The 20,276-nt window shown below is 30.5% G+C and overlaps 1 protein-coding gene across 3 annotated transcripts in view; it reads right to left on the bottom strand.

The window, feature by feature from the left end:
• LOC130444198 (uncharacterized) overlaps positions 1-18,852 on the bottom strand; it is a 38,080-nt gene extending 19,228 nt beyond the window's left edge. The window contains exons 1-4 of one of the 3 annotated variants that reach the window (XM_056779249.1): positions 18,724-18,852; positions 18,554-18,644; positions 4,250-4,493; positions 3,881-4,188 (exon numbers count right to left, since the gene is read on the bottom strand). In XM_056779249.1, coding sequence (XP_056635227.1) covers positions 3,881-4,188; positions 4,250-4,419 — 478 coding nt within the window. In that variant the 5' untranslated portion in view covers positions 4,420-4,493; positions 18,554-18,644; positions 18,724-18,852. Of the gene's footprint in view, positions 1-3,880; positions 4,189-4,249; positions 4,494-9,546; positions 9,820-18,553 lie in introns of those variants that run through there. The other 2 variants (XM_056779246.1, XM_056779248.1) reach the window with 2 other exon arrangements.
• Positions 18,853-20,276: the final 1,424 nt, after the last annotated feature.

Below are 20,276 nucleotides of genomic sequence, written 5' to 3'. Positions count from 1 at the left end.
AAATTTGGCAACATCAAATTTATTTCTTGTCTTATGACTAGGTTAAACTTTTTTTACTTTTAAATGTTTCTTCTTCTATTTTATATTCTGTTATAAAACGTTATTTTTCGTACTGGGGTGCAACTTAATCAAAATAAATTTTATTTGTAAAACTATTTTGAATTATTTTTATATACCAACTGTTCCAAATTTTTAGTTCCCAACTCTATATTCGGGAATAAACATGGCCGACTACCCTGTTACAAGTGCGAGTCCGATTAGAGTTGGGAAGCTGTTTTAAAAATGTTATTAAATCACTACATTTCAGTAGATCATAATTTTTTTGGATTTCAAATTCATACCAAAAGATTGTTTTTAAATCAATTAAAGTTATAAACAGATCGATTACTAATAAAAAGATTTTATGATAACAAAAATTAGTATTTCAAAGTTTATCCGATTTATCTACCAGTAAATAGAGTTAAATTTGGCAACATCAAATTTATTTCTTGTCTTATGACTAGGTTAAACTTTTTTTACTTTTAAATGTTTCTTCTTCTATTTTATATTCTGTTATAAAACGTTATTTTTCGTACTGGGGTGCAACTTAATCAAAATAAATTTTATTTGTAAAACTATTTTGAATTATTTTTATATACCAACTGTTCCAAATTTTTAGTTCCCAACTCTATATTCGGGAATAAACATGGCCGACTACCCTGTTACAAGTGCGAGTCCGATTAGAGTTGGGAAGCTGTTTTAAAAATGTTATTAAATCACTACATTTCAGTAGATCATAATTTTTTGGGATTTCAAATTCGTTCCAAAAGATTTTTTTTAAATCAATTAAAGTTATAAACAGATCGATTACTAATAAAAAGATTTTATGATAACAAAAATTAGTATTTCAAAGTTTATCCGATTTATCTACCAGTAAATAGAGTTAAATTTGGCAACATCAAATTTATTTTTTGTCTTATGACTAGGTTAAACTTTTTTTACTTTTAAATGTTTCTTCTTCTATTTTATATTCTGTTATAAAACGTTATTTTTCGTACTGGGGTGCAACTTAATCAAAATAGATTTTATTTGTAAAACTATTTTGAATTATTTTTATATATCAACTGTTCCAAATTTTTAGTTCCCAACTCTATATTCGAGAATAAACATGGCCGACTACCCTGTTACAAGTGCGAGTCCGATTAGAGTTGGGAAGCTGTTTTAAAAATGTTATTAAATCACTACATTCCAGTAGATCATAATTTTTTTGGATTTCAAATTCATTCCAAAAGATTGTTTTTAATCAATTAAAGTTATAAACAGATCGATTACTAATAAAAAGATTTTATGATAACAAAAATTAGTATTTCAAAGTTTATCAGATTTATCTACCAGTAAATAGAGTTAAATTTGGCAACATCAAATTTATTTTTTGTCTTATGACTAGGTTAAACTTTTTTTACTTTTAAATATTTCTTCTTCTATTTTATATTCTGTTATAAAACGTTATTTTTCGTACTGGGTGCAACTTAATCAAAATAGATTTTATTTGTAAAACTATTTTGAATTATTTTTATATACCAACTGTTCCAAATTTTTAGTTCCCAACTCTATATTCGGGAATAAACATGGCAGACTACCCTGTTACGAGTTCGTATCCGATTAGAGTTGGGAAGCTGTTTTAAAAATGTTATTAAATCACTACATTTCAGTAGATCATAATTTTTTGAGATTTCAAATTCGTTCCAAAAGATTTTTTTTAAATCAATTAAAGTTATAAACAGATCGATTACTAATAAAAAGATTTTATGATAACAAAAATTAGTATTTCAAAGTTTATCCGATTTATCTACCAGTAAATAGAGTTAAATTTGGCAACATCAAATTTATTTTTTGTCTTATGACTAGGTTAAACTTTTTTTACTTTCAAATATTTCTTCTTCTATTTTATATTCTGTTATAAAACGTTATTTTTCGTACTGGGAAGTTTTTTTAGTGATATTTATGACCGAACGTGTTTATTTACTTCTACAATGATAAAAACTGAGTAAAAATAAAACCCGAGTCGTGATAAAATACGTTAAGTGGTGGAGGACAGGAAAATCCTGATAAACAGCGCACCGTGGACGATTAAATTGAAGAAAAAAGAAACAAAACGCTTATCCTGCTAGATATCCATAGGGAGACTTTGAGACTGTCATAATAAAACGTGAAAATACTAACAAGTCAAAGTAAATAAAGAAGATTTAGTCTTCTTTTTATTTTCATACTGAAAATGTATGAAAAAACGTTTCGAAATAATTTATTTCGAACAAACAATGAACCAACTACGTTCGAGGCCATTTACCAGGCTAATAAAAAAGAAGAGTTGTCTATTTAATACGTTATTCTAGATATGTAAAAACTTTCGATAAAAAAGGATTAAATGTGATGTCTTTAACCTCTACAGGGTTGCCAGTTGGTTCATCGTCGCTAAAATAAAGTTTCATTGGATTTCGCGACGTATCTTTGGAAATTAGGGAGTGTGTGGGCGAAGGGAGAATTTTCTTGGTAGTCGGGGACGTAATTGGTATCGATTGTGGCTAGAGTCTCTTTCATATCAGTAAAAAAATCTCAATCTCGATGGGAAAATGTCATTATGTTCGTGACATTCATTTAAAAAGAGCTGGTTAACCAATTTATATCTAAAATATTTTTTTTTATATTGGGAACACGAATTAACGAAAAACTTTATATAATACAGGGTGGAATTATTGATAAAAACGTTAATATGCATAAGTAAGTTCAAGTTTTTAACAAAAACGTTTATATATAAACAGATCTGACAACAATGTAATTACGATAATTCCATAGAAAAATCAAAATTTATCTATGAAACAATTGAAGTGTTTTTAAAACCACACTGTATACGAAAAACTACGTATAATATTTAAAATTTCACGTTTATAGCAAAACTATGTATGTTTTTAAGGATCTGACAACAATGTAATTACGATAATTCTATAGAAAAATCAAAATTTATCTATGAAACAATTGAAGTGTTTTTAAATCCACACTGTATACGAAAAACTACGTATAATATTTAAAATTTCACGTTTATAGCAAAACTATGTATGTTTTTAAGGATCTGACAACAATGTAATTACGATAATTCCATAGAAAAGTTAAAATTTCTTAATAAAATGATTGTTTTCATAGAACAAATTACGTGTATTCAAAATTTTAAACAAATTAGTTTGTCTATTCAAGTTTGAAGTATAAAAAGGATAAACATCGAAGTAACAAGAAAAATTGATGGAAATCCTCGAGGGAAAACTTTTACGTAGCAAACAAATTGTTACAAGACGACATTTCGAACTTTAACAATTCTCCATTGTTCTTGACATCAAATAAAGAAATATCGAACGTCTCGAATAGGCAACTACAATGTTGTTAATACAACGTTGCCAACTTAATTTATATTCATCGAAAATTCAAAAAAAAAAATCCGTATACCGTGAAGCATATTTAACAACATACACCGTAGTATTGTGTGTTGCATAACTAATAGGTATAAGTCACGCGGAATCACGTCAGTATTAATAGTACGCTACGATGTTGCCGCGTTTAATATTTTGTCTTATTATTGTAGGATTAACTAAAAAAACAAGTAAAAGTGATTTTATACTTTATAAATAGGTTTTGACTGTTGCATATAAGCACAAAATATAAGAGTACATAAAATTAATTTACGATTTTTTTAATTAATAAAAACAATCTACGAAAGTAGAAAAGCAAATATGGCGTTATATAATACAGGGGGTGGTCGGAAAATCGTTCCCGAATAAATAATTCTTTTGGGGGGTGTTGGGAATAAGTTAGAAATTTTTTTTTTAAATAATTTTATGTAATTTCAACTCACCTTTTTCATTAAGATGCTCTTGATTGGCACTACACTCCCTGCAGACGGCCGTTCTGTGTTTCCTTTGTTTATACGCCAGCTCCTCCAATTCCATGTCTTTGTAACCCTCCGGCGGACTCAGCGTAACCGCGTCCACGAATTCGATGGGGGGCGCGAATTTCGGACTTTGGGGGGTCTGATTTTCGACTTGTTGTTCGTAGACCCCGCCGCAGCTGCAGTCCGGTTCGCCGCACGTCAATCGCACCATCTCGTGTTGGTAACACGTACACACCCCGTCGTCGTCGTCGTCTTCGAAATCGCATTCTTCCCTGAAACGCCCCGAGAAAAATTGTCGGAATTTGTGGCGGGAAAATGATAATTTGTCGTTACCTGATTAGAATTATGTAATCGGCGTCGAAAAATTCGTTTTTCGTCTCGTTGAAAACGACCCGGTTGTGTTTTTTGTCTTTCTTATTACTGGATTTTTTCAAAAGGGATTTTAAATTTTCGACGTCGGGGTTGTGTTTGGATTTCTCGATAGCGCCGTCGCCGGTTCCCATATCGAATCAACTCTACCCGAATCGGTCGCTATTTATCACAAATCCGGCGCGTTTCCCGTTCCATGTCGCTGAAACTGATTATTCAGAATATTCGTTTCTATTTTTAAAACAACGGCAACACCGAATTAATAATAAACTCTATTGTTTCCCAGCAACGCACGCCTGATACGAAGCCGGGAATTAACTGGATATTACTAGTTTTAGTTGTTGCTAGTCGAGTTTCGAGATATGGCAACGCCGGATCGTCCGAATCGAATCCATTCTCTTCGACGACAATACGAACTTTCGTACTTGAGTTCAAATAAAAACATTTATGAACAGTCGAAATATCGAATTGATAAGTACAGATACCCGATAAGTTTTTGGTATATCCGCAGATCAAAAATAAATTCCGAATTACGTGTTTTGGAGGTACCTCAATCGGTAAATTGATTAAAACGCGTAGAAAAGAATTTTATATATATATAAAGGATGTCCCACGACGAGTTAAAACTATTTGTATATGATAAAATACAAATTTACAGAAAACATTTAATATTTGTATAACGGTAAGGTTTAGGTATAGGAAAGTATACATGAATTTTCATTATTTTTTACCCCTGGATGCATTAAAATAGAAAAAATCGGGTGGTTCTATTTAAAAAAATAAAGAAATTTGATATTTATGAAGTTAAAGTTTGAACACTTTTTATACGCACCCTGTATAAAGTAAAAGATTTTTCAACGAAGATTCTAATATGTCTGACTTTGCTAAAAGCAACCGAATAGAAACCATTTTCATATCTTTAAAGGTATGGTGGCAAAAAAATAATTTATAAGGGTCTGCAACGGTAAAATTTTTTACAAAAAAATTAATAACTCAAAAAGCATGCATTTTTCGAAAAAAATTTTTAGACCAAAGTATACTGAAATTTTACATAGATTGCAAAAATGTATTAATATACAGGGCGTTTTATTTAACATAACAGAGTTACAGTACAAAACCGAAACTTACTAAAAAAATTTATAACTCAAAAAGTGTGCATTTTTCGAAAACAGTTTTTAAACAAAAGTGAACTAAAATTTTCCGTAGATTTCAAAAATGTATTAATATACAGGGCGTTTTATTTAAAATAACAAAGTTACAGTCCAAAACAGAAACTTACAAAAAAAAATTAATAACTCAAAAAGTATGCATTTTTCGAAAAAAATTTTTAGACCAAAGTATACTGAAATTTTACATAGATTGCAAAAATGTATTAATATACAGGGCGTTTTATTTAAAATAACAGAGTTACAGTCCAAAACCGAAACTTACAAAAAAAATTAATAACTCAAAAAGTATGCATTTTTCGAAAAAAGTTTTTAGACAAAAATAAACTAAAATTTTACGTAGATTTCAAAAATGTATTAATATACAGGGCGTTTTATTTAAAATAATAAAGTTATAATCGAAAACCGAAACTTACAAAAAAATTAATAACTCAAAATGTGTGCATTTTTCGAAAAAAGTTTTTAGACAAAAATAAACTAAAATTTCACGTAGATTTCAAAAATGTATTAATATACAGGGCGTTTTATTTAAAATAACAAAGTTACAGTCCAAAACAGAAACTTACATAAAAATTAATAACTCAAAAAGTATGCATTTTTCGAAAAAAGTTTTTAGACAAAAATAAACTAAAATTTTACGTAGATTTCAAAAATGTATTAATATACAGGGCGTTTCATTTAAAATAACAAAGTTACAGTCTAAAACCGAAACTTACATAAAAATTAATAACTCAAAAAGTATGCATTTTTCGAAAAAAGTTTTTAGACAAAAATAAACTAAAATTTTACGTAGATTTCAAAAATGTATTAATATACAGGGCGTTTCATTTAAAATAACAAAGTTACAGTCTAAAACCGAAACTTACATAAAAATTAATAACTCAAAAAGTATGCATTTTTCGAAAAAAGTTTTTAGACAAAAATAAACTAAAATTTCACGTAGATTTCAAAAATGTATTAATATACAGGGCGTTTCATTTAAAATAACAAAGTTACAGTCCAAAACCGAAACTTACATAAAAATTAATAACTCAAAAAGTATGCATTTTTCGAAAAAAGTTTTTAGACAAAAATAAACTAAAATTTTACGTAGATTTCAAAAATGTATTAATATACAGGGCGTTTCATTTAAAATAACAAAGTTACAGTCTAAAACCGAAACTTACATAAAAATTAATAACTCAAAAAGTATGCATTTTTCGAAAAAAGTTTTTAGACAAAAATAAACTAAAATTTTACGTAGATTTCAAAAATGTATTAATATACAGGGCGTTTTATTTAAAATAATAAAGTTATAATCGAAAACCGAAACTTACAAAAAAATTAATAACTCAAAATGTGTGCATTTTTCGAAAAAAGTTTTTAGACAAAAATAAACTAAAATTTCACGTAGATTTCAAAAATGTATTAATATACAGGGCGTTTTATTTAAAATAACAAAGTTACAGTCTAAAACCGAAACTTACAAAAAAAATTAATAACTCAAAAAGTATGCGTTTTTCGAAAAAAGTTTTTACACAAAAATAAACTAAAATTTTACGTAGATTTCAAAAATGTATTAATATACAGGGCGTTTTATTTAAAATAACAAAGTTACAGTCTAAAACCGAAACTTACAAAAAAAATTAATAACTCAAAAAGTATGCGTTTTTCGAAAAAAGTTTTTAGACAAAAATAAACTAAAATTTTACGTAGATTTCAAAAATGTATTAATATACAGGGTGTTTTATTTAAAATAACAAAGTTACAGTCTAAAACCGAAACTTAAAAAAAAATTAATAACTCAAAAAGTATGCGTTTTTCGAAAAAAGTTTTTAGACAAAAATAAACTAAAATTTTACGTAGATTTCAAAAATGTATTAATATACAGGGCGTTTTATTTAAAATAACAAAGTTACAGTCCAAAACCGAAACTTACAAAAAAAATTAATAACTCAAAAAGTATGCGTTTTTCGAAAAAAGTTTTTAGACAAAAATAAACTAAAATTTTACGTAAATTTCAAAAATGTATTAATATACAGGGCGTTTTATTTAAAATAACAAAGTTACAGTCTAAAACCGAAACTTACAAAAAAAATTAATAACTCAAAAAGTATGCGTTTTTCGAAAAAAGTTTTTAGACAAAAATAAACTAAAATTTTACGTAAATTTCAAAAATGTATTAATATACAGGGCGTTTTATTTAAAATAACAGAGTTACAGTCCAAAACCGAAACTTACTAAAAAAATTAATAACTCAAAAAGTATGCGTTTTTCGAAAAAAGTTTTTAGACAAAAATAAACTAAAATTTTACGTAGATTTCAAAAATGTATTAATATACAGGGCGTTTCATTTAAAATAACAAAGTTACAGTCTAAAACCGAAACTTACAAAAAAAATTATAACTCAAAAAGTATGCGTTTTTCGAAAAAAGTTTTTAGACAAAAATAAACTAAAATTTTACGTAGATTTCAAAAATGTATTAATATACAGGGCGTTTCATTTAAAATAACAAAGTTACAGTCTAAAACCGAAACTTACAAAAAAAATTATAACTCAAAAAGTATGCGTTTTTCGAAAAAAGTTTTTAGACAAAAATAAACTAAAATTTTACGTAGATTTCAAAAATGTATTAATATACAGGGCGTTTCATTTAAAATAACAAAGTTACAGTCTAAAACCGAAACTTACATAAAAATTAATAACTCAAAAAGTATGCATTTTTCGAAAAAAGTTTTTAGACAAAAATAAACTAAAATTTCACGTAGATTTCAAAAATGTATTAATATACAGGGCGTTTTATTTAAAATAACAAAGTTATAGTCGAAAACCGAAACTTAAAAAAAAATTAATAACTCAAAAAGTATGCGTTTTTCGAAAAAAGTTTTTAGACAAAAGTATATTAAAATTTTACATAGATTTCAAAAATGTATTAATACACATGGTATTCTATTTAAAATAACAAAGTTACAATCGACTTTCGGTAGAACCGGAAGTCGGCCATCTTTGAAAATATTGTAGTTAAAAATATCGTATCCGAAAACCCAAACATAGAAATTTTCATCATTTTACTATAAGTATTTTGCCATATATACAGATAGTTTTAATTCGACGTGGGACACCCTGTATACTTTAGTAGCAACCTTCTTTCCGTTTCGAACCGTCACCTACAACTGCCTTTCCTTGAAGTAGATGCTCAGGATTCCTGTATCCCCCCTCTTTTATCTTGTAAAAAAACCCCTCGTGCCACACTCGATCGAAGGCTTTACTTATGTCGATGAAATCTACCGTTTCTAGTTGAGATCTAATCTTCCTTTATATATATTTCCATCAAGAATCACGAAAAAAGTAAAAAACTAAGTTAAAATCGTCAAATTATAAACCGCGAAGCAGGTCCTGGTCTAATATTCCTCGGAAAATAAAATTTAGTGGAGGCGTCGGTTATTTCCAACCATATTATGATGATTTTGTCACCTATTTACATTTTTTTTGTAACTAATTATTCAGTTTTCGATTATATACGATAACCTAGAAATTTCAAGTTTGTATTTATGTCCGTCCTGTACTAATTCGGACGAAAAAAAATCAACTAAATCACCACACGATTGCATATCAGATTACAATTCGAATTAAAACGAAAAATCCAGTTCGAATTAATTATTTACTATATATTTCTGGGACACACTGTATATTATTTTCTATTCAGTTTATCTTAAGAGTAATTTCACACGCGAATTAATAATTTCGTAATTTATTACGGTCGTTTTTATAAAAATGTGATTTAATTGAATCGGGTATATATAGTGAATATACAGGACGGCACAAAAAAAAATTATCACATTTTAGTCGTAGAAAAAATACTGATAAGCGAGTGTTTGGAGTTTAAAAATGATTTGAGAGTAATAAAATGATAAAGTATTAAAAATCCATAGGCGTGCAAGTTGTTTTAGTATATTTTTTTATATACCTCGAGTTTTAGCGATTTTAAACAAAATTAAATTGTCGAAAATACAAAATTTTGTCATGGAAAAACTAAAAATTGTATTTTCGATGAAATTCGTCGGAAAGATTTATAAAATAATTCGATATTATAATAATATTAGTTGCTTGGTTACCAATTATAATAATTTTGACGTTTCCAATCCAAACCACCAGCCACAACCTGTGAACACTTCAGAAAACGTTGACTTCCGTCCTTGGAAGATCCGCCACGATTTCCATTAAATACTACAACGATATAATATGATTTGAATCGTCCTTTTAACGAATCCGATTCGATAGGTTCGAATTTTATGTCGCGATTTGTTGAATTACCGACGACTTTTCCGATTTTTACGAATTTTCCAAGCGACGACTGCACCCTGCGTCGTCGGGGACTAGCGAAGTGCGCGGGCTTAGATCGATGAAGGCAGACAGGGACGTACATTACGAGGGGTGTCGGTCGAACAACGACACGAGCAAAAATTTTAGTCCGGGTGATAATCGTTACCAGATAATAATTTTCGAAGAATTCGACTTACTTAAAATATCGATTTCCCCCCGTAAATTTAGAAAATCAAAACAAAATACTACTTGGAAAGCAAAAAGAAGAAAGATGAACTTATTTAAGGCGATAAACGAAGAAGTTTTAGTGTTAAAATCCACTACAAATTAGTTGACCGACCACCATATTCACCTGATCTAGCTACGAGCGATTAACTTTAAAATTTCGTACGTAAACGTCAATTAAAAAAAAATTTTACTTTTCGCGCAACCCTCGTAGATAAAAATTGTATTTTGGCACGTTGACATATAATTTTCATATTAAAATTATTAACTATTTATATGGTTCTAAAAGAAAATATTCAGTCATATTTTAAATTAGTCGAACCGTTCAACGACCGGCCTATTTTGTCGTTAAAAATATTGGCAGTAAAATAACATTCAGACAGCGACTCGTAGAAAGTGATAAAAACTTTTAAATTATCTGGTATTCGTAGATTACGTTTTTGCAATTGAATTAATTATTGGCCATTTCTTAAATTAAAAATGTCGAAAAAAAAAACTAAAAGTTATGTTACTAAAAGCGTTTTCTTCGTTTATAATATTCGTTCTACAGTTTACATTAAGATAAAATCAGAAATTTTTGATTCGTGATTAGAAATAGAGATGGCGTACTAATCGACTACATTATTTAATTTAATTGATGAAATAACGATGTCCAAGATCAACGACCTCGTTTCTAAGAATTGTTATTGTTGATTTTTTTATTAAAAAACCTCGTATCTCTAATAATTTAATCTACGAATCATTTGAAATCAAAAAATAATTTAAACTTTCATTATTATTAAAGATGTCGACCTCGACCTATCGCAAGTTTCCGCGCTCTCCAATGACCTTCCAATGTTGCCAAATCGAATGGAAAAAAATTAGTAGGAAGCTGGAATTTTAACTATATATAGGTCAATGCTGAAACTCGTTTTTTAATCGACGTTAATTCTTTACACTGAGAAAAATGATGAATTTTTTACTTTCATTAAAATCGTTTAAAAAAAATTAATAAATAAAATATCGTATTGAAACTAGGGCGTGTGGGAGTCCGATATGTATAAAAAAATAGGCCAGTCATTGACGAGATCATTGTAATGGTCGGTAATTTGGATATTTTACATATTTAAAAATTTATTTTTGAATTTAGGTTGAATTTCGTTATATTATAACTCAAAATATTATAAATCGCAAATATAAATTAATAATTTGAATAATAACGTGACAGAAAACATGTTTCTATTGGTTACTGCGATTGTGACGTAGAAAGTAAGTAAATACTGAAACGTGGTCGCCGCGTGTGGCCTTTCGAACGCCATTTTGTTGTTGTAAGTGGAGGTAGTTTGTTATTTAATCGACGTTAATTCTTTACACTGAGAAAAATGATGAATTTTTTACTTTCAGGAAAATCGTTTAAAAAAAATTAATAAATAAAATATCGTATTGAAACTAGGGCGTGTGGGAGTCCGATATGTATAAAAAAATAGGCCAGTCATTGACGAGATCATTGTAATGGTCGGTAATTTGGATATTTTACATATTTAAAAATTTATTTTTGAATTTAGGTTGAATTTCGTTATATTATAACTCAAAATATTATAAATCGCAAATATAAATTAATAATTTGAATAATAACGTGACAGAAAACATGTTTCTATTGGTTACTGCGATTGTGACGTAGAAAGTAAGTAAATACTGAAACGTGGTCGCCGCGTGTGGCCTTTCGAACGCCATTTTGTTGTTGTAAGTGGAGGTAGTTTGTTATTTAATCGACGTTAATTCTTTACACTGAGAAAAATGATGAATTTTTTACTTTCAGTAAAATCGTTTAAAAAAAATTAATAAATAAAATATCGTATTGAAACTAGGGCGTGTGGGAGTCAAATATATATAAAAAAAATAGGCCAGTCCTTGACGAGATCATTGTAATGGTCGGTAATTTGGATATTTTACATATTTAAAAATTTATTTTTGAATTTAGGTTGAATTTTATTAGATTATAACTCAAAATATTATAAATCGCAAATATAAATTAATAATTTGAATAATAACGTGACAGAAAACATGTTTCTATTGGTTACTGCGATTGTGACGTAGAAAGTAAGTAAATACTGAAACGTGGTCGCCGCGTGTGGCCTTTCGAACGCCATTTTGTTGTTGTAAGTGGAGGTAGTTTGTTATTTAATCGACGTTAATTCTTTACACTGAGAAAAATGATGAATTTTTTACTTCCAGTAAAATCGTTTAAAAAAAATTAATAAATAAAATATCGTATTGAAACTAGGACGTGTGGGAGTCCGATATATAAAAAAATAGGCCAGTCCTTGACGAGGTCCTTGTAATGGTCGGTAATTTGGATATTTTACATATTTAAAAATTTATTTTTGAATTTAGGTTGAATTTCGTTATATTATAACTCAAAATATTATAAATCGCAAATATAAATTAATAATTTGAATAATAACGTGACAGAAAACATGTTTCTATTGGTTATTGCGGTTGTGACGTAGAAAGTAAGTAAATACTGAAACGTGGTCGCCGGGTGTGGCCTTTCGAACGCCATTTTGTTGTTGTAAGTGGGGGTAGTTTGTTATTTAATCGACGTTAATTCTTTACACTGAGAAAAATTAAGAATTTTTTACTTTCATTAAAATCGTTTAAAAAAAATTAATAAATAAAATATCGTATTGAAACTAGGGCGTGTGGGAGTCCGATATGTATAAAAAAATAGGCCAGTCCTTGACGAGATCATTGTAATGGTCGGTAATTTGGATATTTTACATATTTAAAAATTTATTTTTGAATTTAGGTTGAATTTTATTATATTATGACTCAAAATATTATATATCGCAAATATAAATTAATAATTTGAATAATAACGTGACAGAAAACATGTTTCTATTGGTTATTGCGGTTGTGACGTAGAAAGTAAGTAAATACTGAAACGTGGTCGCCGGGTGTGGCCTTTCGAACGCCATTTTGTTGTTGTAAGTGGGGGTAGTTTGTTATTTAATCGACGTTAATTCTTTACACTGAGAAAAATTAAGAATTTTTTACTTTCATTAAAATCGTTTAAAAAAAATTAATAAATAAAATATCGTATTGAAACTAGGGCGTGTGGGAGTCCGATATGTATAAAAAAATAGGCCAGTCCTTGACGAGATCATTGTAATGATCGGTAATTTGGATATTTTACATATTTGAAAATTTATTTTTGAATTTAGGTTGAATTTTATTATATTATGACTCAAAATATTATATATCGCAAATATAAATTAATAATTTGAATAATAACGTGACAGAAAACATGTTTCTATTGGTTATTGCGGTTGTGACGTAGAAAGTAAGTAAATACTGAAACGTGGTCGCCGGGTGTGGCCTTTCGAACGCCATTTTGTTGTTGTAAGTGGAGGTAGTTTGTTATTTAATCGACGTTAATTCTTTACACTGAGAAAAATTAAGAATTTTTTACTTTCATTAAAAACTTTTATAAAAAATTAATAAATAAAATATCGTATTGAAACTAGGGCGTGTGGGAGTCCGATATGTATAAAAAAATAGGCCAGTCATTGACGAGATCATTGTAATGGTCGGTAATTTGGATATTTTACATATTTAAAAATTTATTTTTGAATTTAGGTTGAATTTCGTTATATTATAACTCAAAATATTATAAATCGCAAATATAAATTAATAATTTGAATAATAACGTGACAGAAAACATGTTTCTATTGGTTATTGCGGTTGTGACGTAGAAAGTAAGTAAATACTGAAACGTGGTCGCCGGGTGTGGCCTTTCGAACGTCATTTTGTTGTTGTAAGTGAAGGTAATTTGTTCTTAAATTGACGTAAAGTTCTTTAGACTGAGAAAAATGATGAATTTTTTACTTTCATTAAAATCGTTTAAAAAAAATTAATAAATAAAATATCGTATTGAAACTAGGGCGTGTGGGAGTCCGATATATATAAAAAAAATAGGCCAGTCATTGACGAGATCATTGTAATGGTCGGTAATTTGGATATTTTACATATTTAAAAATTTATTTTTGAATTTAGGTTGAATTTCGTTATATTATAACTCAAAATATTATAAATCGCAAATATAAATTAATAATTTGAATAATAACGTGACAGAAAACATGTTTCTATTGGTTATTGCGGTTGTGACGTAGAAAGTAAGTAAATACTGAAACGTGGTCGCCGGGTGTGGCCTTTCGAACGCCATTTTGTTGTTGTAAGTGGGGGTAGTTTGTTATTTAATCGACGTTAATTCTTTACACTGAGAAAAATTAAGAATTTTTTACTTTCATTAAAAACGTTTATAAAAAATTAATAAATAAAATATCGTATTGAAACTAGGGCGTGTGGGAGTCCGATATGTATAAAAAAATAGGCCAGTCCTTGACGAGATCATTGTAATGATCGGTAATTTGGATATTTTACATATTTGAAAATTTATTTTTGAATTTAGATTGAATTTTATTATATTATGACTCAAAATATTATATATCGCAAATATAAATTAATAATTTGAATAATAACGTGACAGAAAACATGTTTCTATTGGTTATTGCGATTGTGACGTAGAAAGTAAGTAAATACTGAAACGTGGTCGCCGCGTGTGGCCTTTCGAACGCCATTTTGTTGTTGTAAGTGGGGGTAGTTTGTTATTTAATCGACTTTAATTCTTTACACTGAGAAAATGATGAATTTCTTACTTGTTTTTATTAGTTACTGCGATTGTAAGTAAACGGTTGTTTAGTGCGATTTGTGTTTTTGTAAGGATTTAAAAGATAATTCTAATTGAAATAAAAGCAGATACTCAAGTACAACTAATTAGAACCAATTTTTAACAGACACCCTGTATCCAATTAACATTTTTTTCTTTCGAATTAAACCCACGACGTTATTATCAATAAGCCCTTGTGGATATGGGTCAAAGAACGCCCTTGAGAACGTCTCGGCGATGTTATTTTTTTTTTCTATGACCCCCGGCAGGTATATAAGAACCTAACCACGTAAACATCAGTAGTAACAACCATCAATTGCTTCCTCTCCCAAGCCATCGAGCGTGACGTATTTCCGTTCCGAACCATGGGAATTTGAAAAATATTTTTTTTTGTATGTTATCGACATGAGAATATGTTTTTCTATTAAATTGTAGTGGGAAAATGTGACTTAAAGTATCGTAGAATTGAATTTTTTTTCATAACAATGTCTGTTAAGACTAAAAATAACGAATATACAGGACCGAACTTGGCACTTTTGTCGATAAAATTGAAAATAATGTCCTAAATTTTTATTACAATCTTATGTGACTTCAGATACGAGTTAAAAACCCCCAGGATCTGTATATCCCTCAAATTTCATAACTATTTTCCTCGGAAATCCAATAAACGACGTAGATGTCGGCCACCCTTGGCACCAGGTACCACGTAGACCTTTCTTGTTGTGATATTCGTAATAATTGGGTTTGAAAACCCCCAGGATCAGTATATCCCGCAAATTTCATAACGAATTTCCACGGGAATCCAATAGACGACGTAGATGTCGACCACCCTTAGCACCAGGTACCTCGTAGACCTTTTTTGTTGTGATATTCATAATAATTGACTTTGAAAACCTCCAGGATCTATATATCCCGCAAATTTCATAACGAATTTCCACGGGAATCCAATAGACGACGTAGATGTTGGCCACCCTTAGCACCAGGTACCTCGTAGACCTTTTTTGTTGTGATATTCATAATAATTGACTTTGAAAACCTCCAGGATCTATATATCCCGCAAATTTCATAACGAATTTTCACGGGAATCCAATAGACGACGTAGATGTCGACCACACTTAGCACCAGGTACCTCGTAGACCTTTTTTGTTGTGATATTCATAATAATTGTCTTTGAAAACCTCCAGGATCTATATATCCCGCAAATTTCATAACGAATTTCCACGGGAATCCAATAGACGACGTAGATGTCGACCACCCTTAGCACCAGGTACCACGTAGACCTTATCTATCGTGATATTTGTAATAATTGGCTTTAAAAACCTCCAGGATCTATATATCCCTCAAATTTCATAACTAATTTCCGTGGGAATCCAATAGACGACGTAGATGTCGACCACCCTTGGCACCAGGTACCTCGTAGACCTTTTTTGTTGTGATATTCGTAATAATTGGGTTTGAAAACCTCCAGGATCAGTATATCCCGCAAATTTCATAACGAATTTCCACGGGAATCCAATAGACGACGTAGATGTCGACCACCCTTAGCACCAGGTACCTCGTAGACCTTTTTTGTTGTGATATTCATAATAATTGTCTTTGAAAATCACCAGGATCTATATATCCCTCAAATTTCATAACGAATTTTCACGGGAATCCAATAGACGACGTAGATGTCGACCACACTTAGCACCAGGTACCTCGTAGACCTTTTTTGTTGTGATATTCATAATAATTGTCTTTGAAAACCTCCAGGATCTATATATCCCGCAAATTTCATAACGAATTTCCACGGGAATCCAATAGACGACGTAGATGTCGACCACCCTTAGCACCAGGTACCACGTAGACCTTATCTATCGTGATATTTGTAATAATTGGCTTTAAAAACCTCCAGGATCTATATATCCCTCAAATTTCATAACTAATTTCCGTGGGAATCCAATAGACGACGTAGATGTCGACCACCCTTGGCACCAGGTACCTCGTAGACCTTTTTTGTTGTGATATTCGTAATAATTGGGTTTGAAAACCTCCAGGATCAGTATATCCCGCAAATTTCATAACGAATTTCCACGGGAATCCAATAGACGACGTAGATGTCGACCACCCTTAGCACCAGGTACCTCGTAGACCTTTTTTGTTGTGATATTCATAATAATTGACTTTGAAAACCTCCAGGATCTATATATCCCGCAAATTTCATAACGAATTTCCACGGGAATCCAATAGACGACGTAGATGTTGGCCACCCTTAGCACCAGGTACCTCGTAGACCTTTTTTGTTGTGATATTCATAATAATTGACTTTGAAAACCTCCAGGATCTATATATCCCGCAAATTTCATAACGAATTTTCACGGGAATCCAATAGACGACGTAGATGTCGACCACACTTAGCACCAGGTACCTCGTAGACCTTTTTTGTTGTGATATTCATAATAATTGTCTTTGAAAACCTCCAGGATCTATATATCCCGCAAATTTCATAACGAATTTCCACGGGAATCCAATAGACGACGTAGATGTCGACCACCCTTAGCACCAGGTACCACGTAGACCTTATCTATCGTGATATTTGTAATAATTGGCTTTAAAAACCTCCAGGATCTATATATCCCTCAAATTTCATAACTAATTTCCACGGGAATCCAATAGACGACGTAGATGTCGGCCACCCTTGGCACCAGGTACCTCGTAGACCTTTCTTGTTGTGATATTCGTAATAATTGGGTTTGAAAACCTCCAGGATCAGTATATCCCGCAAATTTCATAACGAATTTCCACGGGAATCCAATAGACGACGTAGATGTCGACCACCCTTAGCACCAGGTACCTCGTAGACCTTTTTTGTTGTGATATTCATAATAATTGGCTTTGAAAACCTTCAGGATCTATATATCCCGCAAATTTCATAACGAATTTCCACAGGACTCCAATAGACGACGTAGATGTCGGCCACCCTTGGCACCAGGTACCTCGTAGACCTTTTTTGTTGTGATATTCATAATAATTGACTTTGAAAACCTCCAGGATCTATATATCCCGCAAATTTCATAACGAATTTCCACAGGACTCCAATAGACGACGTAGATGTCGGCCACCCTTGGCACCAGGTACCTCGTAGACCTTTTTTGTTGTGATATTCATAATAATTGACTTTGAAAACCTCCAGGATCTATATATCCCTCAAATTTCATAACGAATTTCCACGGGAATCCAATAGACGACGTAGATGTTGGCCACCCTTAGGACCAGGTACCTCGTAGACCTTTTTTGTTGTGATATTCATAATAATTGACTTTGAAAACCTCCAGGATCTATATATCCCGCAAAGTTCATAACGAATTTCCACGGGAATCCAATAGTCGACGTAGATGTCGGCCACCCTTGGCACCAGGTACCTCGTAGACCTTTCTTGTTGTGATATTCCTAATAATTGGGTTTGAAAACCCCCAGGATCAGTATATCCCTCAAATTTCATAACTAATTTCCACGGGAATCCAATAGACGACGTAGATGTCTGCCATCCTGGGCACCAGGTACCTCGTAGACCTTATCTGTCGTGATAATCGTATTTATCGACCCCCAGGAAATAAATTCGACAAAAAAAACCCTCGAGTAGTAAAATTGAACTAATTTCCGGAATTATAAGTTTTTTAACTATTCGAGATGCCCTTTTCCCTGCACAATGCATTCATTATTCATAATTATTGTTCACGAACTTTCCTGGTACTCTCGCGAAACGAGTTATCTCGTATTATTTCATCAAAATTATGCCATGCATACTTTCAAGATCCATAGAAAATTTTTTTGTTGTATAATCAACACATCCAATTAATTTTTAATCATAAAATGTGATAACATACCTTAATTTTCTCAAAAATCTATCCCAAATAACTGTTCACGCATTTTTTTCATACGAAACACAACCACCACAACCAAAACAAAAACGCGCCACTAAAAAAAAACATACGACGTAAACGTAAGGCGCATCACGGCTGGCGTAATGCCATAACCTATACACGCTGGTACCCACCTTTGTTTTCAAACTGATCAAATTCATTTCACGATTTCAAAATAAGGTAGGTAGGAACGCGCCTCGATCGAATATAGTCATTATTAAAAGTGGGGCAGCATATTCATATGAGTATTTAATTTTTTAAACGACATTTGTATTATTGACTTTATTTAATTTCTATTATATAGAGGTGCGTTTTTTATCGGTTCTTTTGTAACGTAACGTTAATACCTTCTCGAACATAACTGTAATCAGCACAGCCGACTCGATTGTGTTGTTCGTTGGCCGTATCACCGTTTTCCGCCAACTTTGTTTTTATCGTGCTTTTATAGTCCAGTCAAATTGAATGTCACGTTTTTATTTAGTACGTCAATACGAAATATTTTTAAGTATACAAAATCGATTAATTTATTTTATTACTATTTAAATATACTAATCAAATTATTATGAAATTTCGTCAAGTTATAAATTATAAAGAAAGGTGAAACTAAACTAAAAAATTTGTTAATTATATAAAAATTATTCCGCACCCCCTATCGAATCAGGGTTGTGGGGGGTAATAAAGAAAAGTGTATTGAACATAAAAAAATTATTCCAGCAGTCGGTCATCCCTTAGACGAGGGTTAAAAAATGAAAATTAGACATTTTCGGAATTACGTGTGTTAACAATTACGAAATTTTTTTTGAAAATATATAAACAAAAAATACAGCTAAATAGTGAAAATAAAATGTGAAAAATATATGGAATTAATTCGGGGAAATATATATGAAAAAATTGAAAATTCAAAAACTATTTTTTTATGGAAAAATGGGGTAAAAAAAGGATCAAGGGGTGTGGCGTGGGGGGTGGGGGTGTTGAAAGAGCCCAAAAAAATGTACAAATAGTGTTCTTGTATAGAACCTAACCTAACTTAACCTAACCTAACCTAAAACTAATCTAACCTAACTTAAAAATAATGACCGACAGTTAATTCCACCTCCTCCTATATTGTAGGGGGGGAGGGGGATGATTTTTAGATAATTACCAAAAATTGTTGATAAATATTTGAAAATTTGCTAGAATTATAATATTCGATAAGTTTTTTTTCCAAAGTTTCGTTTTTGTATGTACTTTCCGAAAAAAAAAAAAACGAAATTTATCAATATTGCAACAAAAACATATAAAAAGGTCGAGAAATAAATAATTAAATAGAAAAAAATTAAGACTTGATAATTAATTTATAATTTTGTAGGTTTTTCAATACCTACATTTTGAAAGTGATATTAGCAATTCCACCAAAAGTTATGACGTTAATTTTTCACGGTGTATTGATGTAATTAACAAAAAAAAAACATACGATATACCCAATAATAAATTACGTCGTAAATAATTTTTTTTTTCGATCTAATTCGACTGGACTATGTCTAGGACGCTCTAGAATGATTACAATAGGTTCTGTCGTGAAAAAAAATTTACTACGTGAATTGTAATGGCGGACGAGAACCGATATATACATATAATAATTATTTTTCTCCGCATTTTTTTTCCTAAAAAAAAATTAAAAGCGTCTAGAAGTCGAATCCATTTACTG

The sequence above is a fragment of the Diorhabda sublineata genome, chromosome 5, assembly GCF_026230105.1.
Source record: "Diorhabda sublineata isolate icDioSubl1.1 chromosome 5, icDioSubl1.1, whole genome shotgun sequence".
NCBI lineage: Eukaryota > Metazoa > Arthropoda > Insecta > Coleoptera > Chrysomelidae > Diorhabda > Diorhabda sublineata.
Note: the sequence above shows the minus strand (reverse complement) of the source record. Positions and strands in the feature narration are given on the sequence as shown.